Source organism: Nannospalax galili, unplaced genomic scaffold, assembly GCF_000622305.1.
Source record: "Nannospalax galili isolate Female #2095 unplaced genomic scaffold, S.galili_v1.0 scaffold218, whole genome shotgun sequence".
Classification (NCBI taxonomy): Eukaryota; Metazoa; Chordata; class Mammalia; order Rodentia; family Spalacidae; genus Nannospalax; species Nannospalax galili.
In genome coordinates, this window is record NW_008343207.1 from 495,175 (window position 1) to 510,311 (window position 15,137).

At 49.7% G+C, this 15,137-nt stretch overlaps 1 protein-coding gene across 2 annotated transcripts in view; it reads right to left on the reverse strand.

The window, feature by feature from the left end:
• Aacs (acetoacetyl-CoA synthetase) overlaps positions 1 to 15,137 on the reverse strand; it is a 53,365-nt gene that overhangs the window by 25,943 nt on the left and 12,285 nt on the right. For both annotated transcript variants that reach the window (XM_029566523.1, XM_008839239.3), the window contains 2 exons: positions 12,192 to 12,305; positions 7,972 to 8,069 (listed from right to left, as the gene is read on the reverse strand). In XM_029566523.1, coding sequence (XP_029422383.1) covers positions 7,972 to 8,069; positions 12,192 to 12,305 — 212 coding nt within the window. The remainder of the gene's footprint in view (positions 1 to 7,971; positions 8,070 to 12,191; positions 12,306 to 15,137) is intronic.

Consider the following 15,137-nt stretch of genomic DNA (forward strand, 5'->3'; position numbering starts at 1 on the left):
AGTTCAAGGCCAGCCTGGTCTACATAGTGAGTTCCAGGCCAGCTAGGGCTACAGGGAGACCCTGTCTTAAAAAGACCAAAAAATAAAATAAAATATTTTTTTAAAAAGCAAATAGACATGGGCTGGACATGTGGCACACTCCTTTAATCCCTGCACTTGACAGCAGAGGTAGATGGAGCTCTGTGATAGCGAGGCCTAGCCTGCTCTACAGGCCAGCTGGGGCTACAGGGAGACTCTCAAAAAATCAAAAATAAATAAATAAACAAAATAGGCTGGTGAGATGGCTCAGTGGGTAAAGGGGTTTGCAGCACACACCCAATGACCTGAGTTCAATCCCTGGACCCCATGAAAAGGTAAAAGGTGAGAACTGACTCTACAAGCTGTTCTCTGACCTTCACTTGTACTCTGTAGCACATGTGCCCACATATACACATAAAAACAATACATAACAATGAAGTTTAAGAACAAAATTAAAACAAAATAAAAGGAATTATAATGACAGACTTCACTGGTAAAACCTCTATTTTTCCCAATAAAACTAAATGGGTTTTTTTTTTTTTTTTTTTTTTTTTTTTTTTTTTTTTTTAAAAAAAAAAAAAAAGAGGGCTGTCCTGGATTCACTATGGAGACCAGGCTGGCCTCAAACTCACAGAGATCCACCTGCCTCTGCCTCCCAAGTGCTGGGATTAAAGGCATGTGCCACCACGTTTTACAAATCTGATCAACAACAAAGTCAGTACCCCTGGTGGACACTGCACAGCCCTTAGGGTGTAGCACAGTACTGACACTCAGCATGAACAGCAACTTGAAGACTCTCTGATCACCCCATGTTGCTGATGGAGAAACTGAGGCATACAATCACACAAATTCAGAATCAGAAATGCAGTTTGCATTTATAAGCTCAGTGTCACGGAGGAGGGAGGCTGGCAACTCTGTAAATCAAGCACAATGACCCAGTAGTGCTGTCGCTAGCTAAACACACCCTGCAAGAGGTGAGGAGGAAGCCCCAGGCACCAGGCCCTACTCTAGCATTTTCTCTGCTCCTGAGGAAAGCCCCGAGTTGTGAAGAGCAGCTGAGAGGTTCCATAACACCCCTGAAGCCCCTCTCTCTTGTTTTGGTTGATTGGGTTTGTCCAAATGCAACACTGGTCAGCGTCACCACCATGGACACACAATAGACAGGAACCTGGACTCTGGCCTCCGGCCTTCAAACTTCAAGCCTCCACTGCATGGTATCATCCTTCCACAGCAATGCTTGCCAGCAAAGACTGGTTTCCCCTTCATCTCCACTCCATGTGGCTGCACAGGCTCTAGCTATGGACTCTGTAGGCCACCGGCTGACCCACCTAGGTACTGACACTAACTACACTCTGCCCCAGATCACCAAAGACAAGAAAGGGTGTCCAGAAACTGCCTTCCTGATTGTGAATGAGCTCCTGAGTATTCCACCCAATCCACCTTCCCAGAACACCAACTTCAAAGAGCAGGAAACATAAGCTGGAAGCTTCCACCTGCATGACTAGCACCTGACCACAGTCTGGAACAGGCTTCCAGAGGAGCCCCATCTCCCCAGCTCTATACTAGACATGCCCTCAGAAAGCAAGTCCCATTCTTCCTGGAGGGACACAAAGTCCCACTTACCTAAGGTCACAAGATGCTTTCCCTCAATCTCCTTCCTGTCACAGGAGAACTGATCTTTTAGGTGTGATAAGGCAAACCTGACTGTCTCTCAGGTTATCTCTGAGACTGTTTCTGTGCAAATATGGGCATAGCACATCCAACCTACTCTAAGCTGTGATAGCTTTTGTTCCTCCTGGCTGGCTGCGGGGCCTGGGACCTGGCCTGGGAACAGCCCTCCGTGGAAGCAATCCTCCAAAGTTACTTTCCCTTGTGCTAGCTAGTCCTTGGGCAAGGGTCTCATCCTGTCCCCTTTGCCCTTTTGCACTCTACTCTAAAAGGATGCCAAGATGCTACCTGCTAAATAACCTTCCTTCAGATTCATAACCCAGAACATAGAGTGACCTCCGGATCCCATCAGAATGTGTTAACACCCTCAGTGTCCAGTCCTGTGCATCAGTGAACTCAAGTGTGGACAGCACTGTGAGATCACACCTTCAATAATCTAAGGAGTTATTAGCCCCAGGAGGTTCCTGAAGTCCACTGTGACACTCTGGTCAGAGAAGAAGAAAACAAGAGACTCACCCTGGATGATATAGTCCTGCTAGTTCCCAGCCTTCCTGCTCTAGTCCTCCTTTCCCACCCTACAAAAGCCCCCTTTACATCTGAGACTCTCCCAAGATGGAGCTTTGGAGGCAGCAGCCCTCTCCATCCTCCAGAGTGTCCATCTTCAAATAAAACTCATTCCTTTCCAACTCCTGCCTCCCAGATAATGGCTTTGGAGTGCTAAGCACCCAGAGGCTGGGTGCAGTAACAATGGTACTCTGCACCTCACTCCCTCCAGCCTCATTCGTCCATACACAAAGGGTTCCCCAATACCCCAGGACTCTGGAACTCTTGCATCACAGACGCAGGAGCCTTTCTGGGCCTCTGCTGTAGAAGTATATAACTACATGGGCACCAGCACCCTGGCGTCACTCTGCACCTGAGATTCAAACAGGAACTGAGAGACTGTGATGGCTGATCTTGGGTGTCAACTTGACTGGATCTGGAACTGACTAAAATGTGAGAAACTTTCTTGATCAGATTTTCTGAAGCCAGAAGACTCACCCTAAATGTGGGTAGCACCTTCTGGAAGCAGCCCATATAAAAGGACATGGCAGAAGGGAGTTCTTGCCTTTTGCCTACTTGCCTTCTCTCTCACTTGTTGCTATGGCATTCCCTTGCCAATATTAGAACCAACTTTTTCGGATTCCAACACAGACTGAAGTTCAGCAGCTCTCCAGGAATTCCCGAGGCCTTCAGTGCCAGATTGGGATGGCTGAGACATTCAGCCTTATGGACTGAACAACTACCAGATTCTTAGCCTCTCCAGTGTGGCATAGTCATCATTGGACTACACAGATCCTATCCTGTAAGCCAATCTAATAAATCCCCGTGTGTGTGTGTGTGTGTGTGTGTGTGTGTGTATTCATATTGTCAGTTCTCCTTTAGAGAATGCTGAGTAACTTAAGAGTCCTTGGCATAGCTGGTAAGAAAATGGCTGCCAGTAAAAATATCTAACATTGGTCGGAAGCTCAACCTGCAGACCTGCATTAAGCTGTCACAGACACATGCTCCTTTGGCTCTTGTTACAGAAGAAGGGGGAACATCACTGACTTCATCTTCCCAAGGAGGAACAACCAAATTAAGGAATTTATACAGAGCCTGCCAAAGAGCCAGCTGAGACAGCAGCCTGACCAGTCCCATCCAGGTGCCAAGGATCTTGGTTGCTGGGGCTCCCAACAATTGGACCACCTCTGTTGAAGCCAAGAAAACAGGAGGCAAGCAGGTGCTGAGACACCCAGGCAAACCAAATCAGCACCCAGAATGGAACCCTACAACCAAGACCCCCAGAAGCTTCAGGTCATGAACAAGCGAGTTCTACTACCAGTGAAGCAGGGGAAGAAGCAGCTGTTCCCAGCATGGGGCCCCTGCCATCCAGGAATGAGGCAGGAGAGGGTGGCCTAGACAGAAGAAAGGTCATGCCAGCTAGAAGTCTGAGGCCAGTGAAACTGGGAAGGAGCCAACCTAGGAGGGAACTAGTAGGTGACAGGGCCTTCTAGGGCAGGGTTCAGCATCTCAGAGGGTCATCCTAGTTCACAGGTGGCCAAATGTCACAGAGATAACCCATTAAGTGACAGCGACCAGATGGCAAAGAGGACAAGTGTTTCTAAGTCAGAGCAGGGCAGTTGTCTCAGCTGGTCAGGTATGGTAGAGAGATGAGCATAAACAAGAGCAGTGGGTCTGCTGGGGTCCACAGAGTAATGAGCACCGCCACCATCATGGGTCTGGCCTGAATATGGGCTTAACAACCACTCAGGCATTGAAACTGGCAGCACAGATACAAGAAGAATGACAGTGGTTGTCCTATTTACATGCACATAAATACTCAGCTACCTGAAGTGAAGACTGAGGCTGCAGGCTAGACTCCTAAGCATGTGGGTCTGAGGGTGGCCTCCCCAATGTCTTTGAAACTATCACCAGCTCAGATGGAAGCAGGAGAGGAAAAACCCAAAGCTGTTGGTTAGTGCAGCACTAGGAGGTGCTGGTGAGGCACCTCTCACTGGGCAATGGCCTCTGAGCAATGACATATGGGGCCTCCCAGGTTAGAGCTAACACAGGGTGGGACCCCAGGCACAGGAGAGTAGTGGTAGGCAGTGGGGCCAATGGCAGGAACAGGGTGTTGGGGAGGCCAGGACAAGCCCAAGAAGGCAGAGGGCCTGGTACAAGTCAGAGAAATGTCTTACAGAGACAGATGTCTCATACTTTACCCTGAAGCAACCCACAACAAGGGCATGGCCAGAGGATTCCTCAATCACCTCAGCTCAATCACCAGGCAAGGAGCACCAACACCCACTGTGGGCAGGTGAATCCTCCTCCTTGGGCCTTGCCCTACTGTAGAGTAGAGAAGAACAAAACCAGGGTTGGGGCTAGGGCTGGGGCTCAGCTGGCAGAACACTTTTCAAGCATGCATGAAGCCCTTCCCCAGCACTGTAAAACTGGAAGTGGCTGGGCGTGGTAGGGCACGCCTTTAATCCCAGTGCTTCAGAGGCCTCTGCAGGTGGATCTCTGTGAGTTCAAGGTCAGCCTGGTCTATAGCAAGTTCCAGGCTACAGGGAGACTCTGACTCAAAAGACCAAAAAATATAATAATAAAATAATAAAATAAAATAAACTGAAAGTGGTGGGATACACCTGTAATCCCAGCACTCAGGAGGTAGAGGCAGGATGACCAGAAGTTCAAGGTCATCCTCAAATACATAATGAGTTCAAGGTCAGCCTGGGCTATATCTGGTCTCAAAAAAAGTAAGGAAACTGCACCACTTGTACCAGCTGGGGTCACCACTGGATTTGGAGTCTGCCACACTGTGAGGACTTGTGAGGGTACCCAAGTCCCCCACAGTGGACCATGGAGACTCTCAGTGATTGGCAGCAGAAGTCATGAGTCAAAAGAGGAAAGATACTCACTTTGCATCATGGGTTTCAGAAAGTGCCTGACGAGCTTAAAAAGGGAGTGATGAGGGCCTGAGGAAAGGGCTCATTGTAAGAGCACTGGCTGATCTTGCAGAAGACCTGTGTTCTGTTCCCTCCATCCATAACCTTCTATAACTCCAGTTCCAGGGTATCTGATGCCCTATTCTGGCCTCTGTGGGTACTGCACACACATGGTGCATATACATACATGCAGGCATGTATTCATACACATAAAAATACTTTTTTTTTTTAAAAAAAAACAAGGAGGGAGTACAGCCAAGTGTGGTAATACATGCCTTTAATCCCAGCACTGGGAGGCAGAGGCAGGCAGATCTCTGTGAGTTCAAGGCCAGTCTGGTCCACACAGTGAGTTCCAGGCCAGCTGAAGCTACAGGGAGACCCTGTCTCAAAAAGACCCCCCTCGCCAAAAAAAGTAGCAGGTAATGAACATCTAAGATAGGGTGCCCCCTCTCTACAAGGAAAAGCAGAGCCTGCCTGGTGCATGAGCTAAGGGCTCAGCCTCTGCTCAGCTCCCCATTCTTTACAGCTCGCTCCAAAATCTCCTCCTGGCTGGTTTCACCTTGAACACAGATGTCTGGCAGACAGGACCAGAGCAGCAGCTTTGGCCAAGGATCTGTTCCAGGTTCCAGGTGGCTCTAAGCTCATTTCCTGCTTAAGACATGGAACAGAAACAGTGAAAGGTGAGTCTCCCCAGACCTGGAGGTGAGAAGCAGGAAGGCAGGGCCCTGAGATGCAGCCAGAGTCCTGCAGTCTTCCCAGAGCCACCCCCCATAATAGAGGGCAGCAGAGCCCTGCTGCCCCCTAGTGTCCATGTCAGAAAGCAAGGATTACACACAGGACCAGCAGCCTGCAGCTATGACTCAAACATCTGGGACAAAGAGCCAGGAAAGGGTGTCCCACATAGTCCTCTGGAGTCACAGGAAGCCTCTAGTGGTGACATCTGGGCCAGCCGTAGGAACAGGTGTGAGCCAAAAGGGCTACTGAGGGGCACTCCCCTTCTCCCTTCTTTCTGCCTTTAGTGGTAAGCTCCACAGCTCTGCCTCTGGTCTGTGGTTCCTATGTCACACATGGCTACCCCAGCTCTGAAGGCAAAGCATTCTATCCCTCCTAGTCAGCAAGAGTCAACACTTATGACCCCATAGTCAAGCAGGGCAGGAGCCCCACAGGCCTTCCATGTCCACCTGGTACCTGCAGGTACACTGTCCATCCCAGGACCCTGGGTTCTGGACCCAGGCTCTGAACCCTGAGTAGACAGTCTGAGTAGCCTAACACCCAAAGACCCTTTTGCCTCATCATCCTTAGCCACCTGCTCTGAAGGACCCAAGAGCAACAATGTCCAGGGCTGCCTTATTGGACCATCTCACAAGAACTCTGTGGGCCCCAAATAGTTCATGCAGCGTGCCCCCACAGAAGACACTGGACCTGGGAGCCCCCTATAGGGTTTTGGTCTCAGGCCAGTCCTTGCTGACCTTAGGCAGTCCCAAGCTGAGGGGATGTAGGAAAGGACACAGGAGGCTCCAGGGGCAGGAAACATTTGCATCCAGCCACTGCGTAGGGAGTTGTGAGCAGCCATGTTCACCTCAGTCCACGGGGCCATGGAGTAAAGTGAGGAATCCTGGGCAAGCTATCCTCTTCCAGGCTTCTGTGCCCAGCTCCTCCTCCACGGAGAGATAGATGAGGTAACAGCCCAAAAGCCTTTGCCAAGAAAGCAGACCTCAAAGCAGTTGTGAGTTCTCAGGCTTGCCCCTTAAGAATAAACCAGGGGTGGTGGTGGTACCACACCACGACCTCAGCGCCCCTGCTCTAATAGTCTATTAACTTCTAAGTCACATCAGCTAAGGTACCATGTACCCATCTCATTGCAGCCCATTTCACAGATGCTAAACCTTGAGACACAGAGAGGATAGATAACCTACCCAAATGGGGCCAGCAAGACCAGGCCAACCTTCAGCTGCCAATTATACTGACACACAGATCAGAAGCAGCTAGCACCAGGAAAGTAGCTAGCATGAGTACCATGTGTCCAACAATGCCTGTCCTCCTGGCCCATGTGGGTCCATGATGCCCAGGACACTCCTGGAAAGAGTGTTCCAAGTGGATGGGTCTCTGCTGCTATGGCACTTTTCCACAGAAGGGCCATGGTCCATTGGTTACAGAGAGCCCAACCCAAGGTCAGAACAGCCACAGTCTACTTGAGGAATAATAGTAATGGTGAGTGTATTATGAGGCCCTGCATCCAATCCCCAGTACGGAAGACAAGACTGGACTACTTCGTCCTGCTGGCTTGTCGGGAGCCATGCTTGCCATAAGCATTGGAAATTAGGAGAGTGTCACTTTAAGAGCTTCTGCGCTCTCTGCTTCAGGTCTTCTAGAAAGTTAGTTTCGGTTCGGTCTGCGAGCACCAGAAGATGCAGCTACGTGCTGTATCCACAGTACCCTTTTTGTTTCTGTTAGGAAAATACACCTGGGTAACCCAAAGTCCGGGCCGGATAAAAGGGACCTGTGGGACCCCTCAGTAGAATCTTCCTACTGGAGAGTTCTCTCCTGCCTGTAGGTGCCTTTCTGTAAATAAAGTCTTACAAAACTCAGACTACTGTCTGAGTTCCTTTCTTGTTGAAGACCCAAGCCTGGTGGGCTTGGGGGGCATTCGACACTGGCTTCCTCCTCCCTTTCATCACTGCCCAAGGAAACAGGAGCTGAGATACATTGTTACTCACAGCTCTGCTTGCACTGCCACAAACACCCCCTAGAGGTTCCCACCCTCGCCCCACTGGGGGCACTGATACAATATCACCCCTCCCACAGGACCCCAACTCACGTTCACACCAAAGTCTGGCGAAGTAGAGCTCCAGATGGCTCCAATACTGGCAGCAGCCAGCATGGCCTCCACAGCATGTGTACTGTTGGGTAGATAACCTGTCCAGGAGAGGGTGGATTTAAGTAGTCAAGGCAAGAGATTTCCAGAAGTTTCTCTGAGAGTGGGACCAGTGTGGGAATTGAACAGAGGCCTGGGGTACCTGAGGTGCAGAATCATCAACTTGTCTACTCACAATCTCCACCCAGTCCATTCTCCACACTCTAATCACAGAGACCCCTGTATGCCAACTCCTAAGAACAGATCCCCCCAAGCCCCACTCCCACCCGAACTCATGTCCCTCACTCAATTCCTCAGTTGTTCTAAGCTCCCCCGTCTCTGGGCCTTTGCACAAGCCATTCTACTTAAACACACCTGCACACACATCAGCCTTCCACACTCAGTGCACACACCTTAAGCTAGTCACCTACACTGTATCAGCACATGAATACACCTGTGCATGGATGACTAATATTGGTTCTCACATGAGGGTGAGGACTTCACCTGTCTTCATCTTTGCTTTGCCCATGGCTTTAGCATGCCCGGCATTTCCTTAGATATATGCTGGCTAGAAGATGGGTGGATGAAAGAGGGATAGAGGAGGATATAGGCCAGGTGAGCACACCCGCAGGCAAATTTGGGGAGAACCCATCAACAGGGAGGCAGAGAACATCTATGGCCAAAGGGATTGCCATTAATGAAACAACGCCAAAGCTCTATAGGAAAGACTTCCATACAGGCCTCAGGAGAAAGGCCATGGCCAAGTGCCCACCATGGCCCTCTCCCTGCCTCTCCTGAGAGACACAGACTGCACTCTGATTCCCTGAGCTCATGTGTCCCTGCTAGTCCACAGGCACTCATGGGCAGGGCTCAAGCACCATCCACTCAAGCCCACAGGGATCCTCTGGTGTTCGCTGGGGCAGACTCCATTGTAGAAGAGCTTATTTGGCTGTGAGCAGAATGAAGGGCCTGTCAGTGTTGTTTCCTGGAGAAGCCAGACTCACTGGCCAGGGGAGTGCACCATCCAGCTGACTCCTGGTAACCAGCAAATGACAAGCAGTATGCCCTTCTCCTGAGCCAGCAGGCCAACTGTAGAGACCACGTCACAAGCAAAAGAAAACAGCTGTGAACACCTTTAACTTCTAAGACCTGCAGACACCTGTGCCACTGATGCCTGAGTCACTTTCTCATGCTCTCTTCCGGGAAGCACAGAACCCGTAGTGGAGCTATGGTCAGTGCACACTAGACGCAGACTGATAATCACAAGAATAGCAGGCCAGGCCTCATGCTAGCCTGACTGAAGAGCCTGGCCATTGGAGCCTGCACTTCCCCAGGGAAAGTCAGTCCTAGGAGGGGCTTCAAATACCCCCCAGGTACTCCTGCTCTCTTCTCCCTTCTCTCAGAAACACCTGCTACAAACAGATTTGAAAAAATGTAAATAAGGGCTAAGGCATGGCTCACTGGTGGAGCTTTGCCAAGCACAGGCCCTGGGTGCCAATCCAACAACCGCAAAACAAACTGGAGGTAAAAAAATGTTAGAGAACTTTTTACATTCCCTTGCTAGACCTTAAAAAGTGACAGTTTAAATAGGACCAAGAAAAGTAAGGCTTCAGCCTCAAATGCCTGTCCTAGCTGTGTATGGTGGCACATGCCTGTGGCCACAATATTTAGAAGGCTGACACAAAAGAATCATAAGTTCCAGGACAGTTTGAGCTTATCTCAAAAAAAACAAAAAACAAACAAGAGCTGGGCAGTATAGTGGCATACACCTTTAATCCCAGCACTCAGGAAGCAGAGGCAAGCAGTTCTCTGTGAAATCAAGGTCAGCATGGTCTCCATAGCAATTTCCAGGCCAGCTGTGGCTACAGGGAGAGACCTTGTCTCAAAAAGACCAAAAATCAAACAAACAAATGAAAGTCTACACAGAACACTGGCCCAGTCCACACTCAACACTCAACAGCTACTTATCAGCTGCCAACTGTGTGCTGGGCCTTCCATAGGCCGAGTCAGGCAGGGAACTGAAACAGAATCTATCTTTGGGGACATAGGCAGAGCCTATCCCCAGGGACTGCAGGGCAGATACACAGCATCAAGGTGACATCGGGGCAGTGAGCCCTAAACAGAAAAATCAAGCTGGCATCTAAGAGTGGTGAGGGATCTGCCAAAGCATCTCAAGAGTGGCCCCTCAAGGAGGAAGGATTTGGGTACCTTGATGTACAAACCAAGAAAGACACAGAAGAGATGACACAAGGGCAGAGTAAAACAAGTAAAACAAGCTTTCCAGTCAGTCAGTGCACGCTGAGCTTACTCCAGATCCTGCCCAGTGTCTCAGAAGGAGCCACAGGGTTCCAGGGCCAGCCCTGAGCCTGGACCCTGTCAGGTGGCTGCAGCCTCACCCTCTGCAAACACAAGCTGGCCGCTGCTTGGAGGTCAGGCCCCTAGAGAGAGGTACACAGCTTCTCGGTCCATTGCCCTTGCCTGTGTCCCACTGTGGGTGGAGGGCTGAGCTCCAGCTGCCCTGAATGAGCAGCTGGCCTGGGCACACATCCTTCCCGCTGCTAATTAATTGAAGTTGTTGGGTACAAAGTGGCTCCCCACAGGAATTCATGCTTCTCAGAAAGTGGCTGAGCTACTCTTAGGGAAGCATGGCGCCACCTGAAGGGAGGAAGGGCCAGGCCTCCAGGCATGCAGATTTCAGTATGGATCTTAAGCAACAGTCCCCAATAAGCCCCTGATATCAGCTCCCCCAAACATATACCCAACCTCTCCCCATATCCCAGCCCCCAACTCCCCACACCTCTGCACACTTACTCTACCTTCCCCATCCCAGTCCAGAGGCTCCCTATGCCTGCTCCTACTGCTTTAGGATCTATTCATCTTTCTCCACCCTGCGACCAAGGTGCAGAGGACAGTGAGAAGGAACAGGGCTTTTAAAAACTCAGGGTGGGGGCTGGAGAGATGGCTCAGCGATTAAGAACACTGGTTGTTCTTGCAGGAGACCCGGGTTCGAATCCCAGGACCCACATGGCAGCTAACAACTGTCTATAACTCCAGTCCCAGGGGATCTGACAGCCTCTTCTGACCTCCATGGGCATGGCACAACACGGGTGCACTTACCTACATGGAGGCAATACATGCATATGCATAAAATAAAAATAATAAATAAAATTTGAAAAAAAAAGAAAAACTCAGGGTGAGGCAGGTAGAGGTGGAAGATACCTGAACAGACCAGTGCCCAGCTGCTCTTTGATCCTACCACACTGCCTCAATGAAGTGCTAACTTCTAAACACACTTCTGTTAACACCACCAACTGTACAACCTCGAACCTGGATGTCCAAAAACAGAATGGAAGACAATTCCTGTCCCTCATAGAATAAGAATAGGTGGCCTACACCTATTCCCTGTACTCGAGAGGCAGAAGCAGGCAGATCTCTGTGAGTTCAAGGCCAGTCTGGTCTGTATAGTGAGTTCCAGGCCAGCTGGGGCTACAGGGAGACCCTGTCTCAAAAAGACCACCCCCCAAAATAATAATAAAATAAATAAATAAATATCTCATAATGCATCCAAGGCTGGATGATGAACATTTGTCATTCTAGCACTGAGGAGACTGAGTTGGGAGACTCTGTTTCAAAATAAACACATAGGTCCTGAGAGAGAGAGAGAGAGAGAGAGAGTATATACCTGTGTTGTATAGTGTCCAGAAAGGCAAGAAGAAGAGGGCCTTGGAGATTCTGGAACTGGAGTTACGGACAGACCCAGGTCCCATGCAAAGCAGCCAGTGCTCTTAACTGCTGAGCCATTGCTCCAGCCCCTTTTAAAACTTTTTTATCTTGTATTGTTTTGGTTTTTTGGTTTTTTGGGGTTTTTTTGTTTTTGTTTTTTGGGTTTTTTTTGAAGCTGGAAGCTGGATCTCCCTCTATAGCTCGAGCTGGAACTCGTGACCCTCCTGCCTCAGCCTCTGGAATGCTGGGATGAAAGGTATACCTCTCCCTCATGTGTGTAGCTGAAGTCACACGGTGTGTTCTATTCATGGCTCCACATTTTCAAAAGTTCCTCCACCTTCAAGGTCTTTGTTCAGCCTTGGTCTCCTCCCCTAAATAATCACAGCACTAAAAGGCACTTAGGTAGAAAAGAAAAAGGAAGGAAGGAAGGAGGGAGGGAGGGAGGAAGGAAAGGCCCTTACCAACCACACGGTCCCCTTTCTTCACACCCATCTTCCTCATGGCTGCTGCAAACAGAGCCACCTGCTGTCGCAGCTCTTCAAAAGTCACCTTCACAATTTCCTCTCTGCCTTCCCCTGGGAAGAGACCAAGAACAATTTATGCACAGGTCATCATAAAAGGAAGGGACCTGAGTCAGCTGTGTCAAGGTAGTGATCAACCCATGCCCAGGAGAACACCAGAGATATGGGAGATGCAGAACAAGACACAGGCTGGCATGGCTCTGTGGGAAAGCCAGGCTGGGCAGAAGCCAGGCTCTGATGCTGCAGGATCCTCACTAGGAGAGCTTCCCCACTCAAAGAAGCTTCTGATGAAGTAATCAAGCTGGCAGGAAGGTGGGCGGATGGCACAGGGAATGCCCATGTCCCTTGACCCCAATCCCCTGGAGGTTACATCATACAGAACAACCCTGCTAACATCATTCCAGAACAGCCCCCCCTCCCAGCTCTCACCCCATGATACTTCCTGCAGCCACCACAATCAGAATAGAACACATTCATCACCATAGACCCATTCTGTGGTCAAGCAATCCCCCACACTGTCTTCCCTGCCCCCAGATATCACCAGTCTCTACAACTGTACTGTACTGAAAGAAGGGTCATTTTTTTTTTTTTTTAATAATGTGTATGAGTGTTATGCCTGCATGTATGTAAGTGCACCTGTTCCATGCAATGCCCACAGAGGTCAGAAGAAGGTACCAGATCTCCTGGAACTGGAGTTACAGATGGTTGTTAGCCATCATGTGGGTGCTGGGAATCCAAACCTGGGTCCTCTACAAGAGCAGTCAGTGCTCTTAACTGCTGAGCCATCTCTCTAGCCCTAACAGAAGGTTCTATAACTAGGCTTGCACAATGACTGGTCTTCTGAGACTGGATTTGAGTTTTTCTCAGTGTGGTAGGTACCCTTAAGACTCATCTGAGTTATTACAAGAATCAATAAGTCACTGCTTTTCATTGCTGAGTAGTATTCCAATTTGGTATGGCTTTGATGATAATCTTTTTACTAATTAGACATTGCAAAAATAAAAAGTATGAAGAAAAGTAAATGATCAACCTTACTGATTACCAAAGAAACATCCAGATGTTACTTTCTACCTATCAACTGGTAAGAAAAAGGGCAGTGTCGGGGGGAGGGGGGCTGGAGAGATGGCTCGGCGGTTAAGAGAACTGACTGCTCTTGCAGAGGACCTGGGTTCGAGTCCCAGCACCCACATGGCAGCTACGAACTGTCCTTAACTCTAGTTCCAAGGGAATCTGAAGCTCTCTTCTAACCTCCGCGGTATTGCATGACATGGGTGCACTCACACACATGCAGGCAATACATTCATACACATAAAATAAAAACAATAAAATAAAAATATTTTTAAAAAAAAAAGAAAGAAAAAGGGCAGTGGGGTAGGTGGTCTCACATAGCCCCTCCCAACTTAACAGGCCTGGCCTATGGGACCAGTGGAACATGGTGGGAATGACAGGGACTGCTGAACCTGGGTCATAAAGGACTGCAGCAGTTGGGCCTGGTGCCCCAGGCCTGACATTGCAACTCCTTGGGAGATTGAGGCAGGAGAATCACAAGTTCCAGGCTAACCATGGCAACTTAAGGAAACTCTGTCTCTAAGTATTAGTAAAGTAGAGCTGGAGATAGTACAAGAGCACTTGCCTAGGATATGCAAGGTTCTGAGTTCAACCCCCAGAACCAAGAAAAAGGGTCCTGCAGCTACCGTATGGCCTTCTATAGGGAGCCAGGAGCCTGCTGTAAGGGCTCCTGCAATCCACTGAGCGGTCCTTAGCAGTGAGGCTTCCCTGGGCAGCCAAGGGCACAGCCCTTAGCTGAGCCTCCAAATGAACAAAGTCCAGGACTTACTGCAACTTCACAGCAGACCAGCCAGCTAAGCTACATCAGAGGTGTAACTCACAGAGACTGAGGTGCTAAATCATTCCAAGATGGGGATGTTAGATGACCTGTCACCTGCACAGTAACTGGTGTAGATAGGATCATGCTGAGAAGGTACAGGGGACCTCCCTGCAGGAGACTGAGTAGTCTTGGGGAGACTAGTCCTGTGGCCTCAATCTATGAGGCAATGCTTTATTTCTGATTGCCAACAGCATGATTCTCAACCAGGAAGAACCTTTTCCCAAGTGAGAGCATCCTTATGCCCTGTGGCACCAACCAGGCATCCCCAATGTGCTTCAGTAAGGCACATCTTCAAGAGAAGATGGCCCTGCAGACACTCCTGGGTCATTTTCTCCCCTGTGACAGTACTCAGTCCCCTGAAATCACTCTTAAAGACAAAGTGCACAGTACAGACAGCTGTGCTGACAAAGCCCCATGAGCAGATGGGTATGGCCACTCACTGGGGCGTGATGACTGAGATGCACCCAGCTTTGAAGAGAGAAGCCTGAGCTCAGCAGGGCATGCCTGGATGAGCATGACTACATGACATCTGCCCATGGCTGGCAGAGGGCAGTACATTAGAAAAACAGCAGAAAATGAAACACAAAGATCTTCAAGTAAGTCCCAAAGCCACTCATTGGCCAGCCCTGGACCCTTCCATTGGTGAGAGAGTCAAATGGGAACAAAGAAAAGTAGAGTCCTGGGGTGCAAGCTCAGTGTGGTGGTGCCAGGCCCTATGCCTACTGAATGGCCATCTCACTTGTAGGATGACAAACAGCCCCAGCTTGAAGGCAGCTGCCCCTCTATAGGCAGGAAGGAGAGATCCCTCAGCAAGGAACTCTACCTTAAAGAGGGCACAAAGTAGCAAAAGGGGAGAATGGAGGAGCATGGGAGAGTGGGGGAGGACGGAGAAGTGTAGGAAAGCACAGGAGTGTGTTGAGGAGCATGAGGAAGTATGTGGGAGCATGGGGAAGTATAGGAGAGCGTGGGGAAGTCCAGGGCACAGGGTGGAGGGGTGG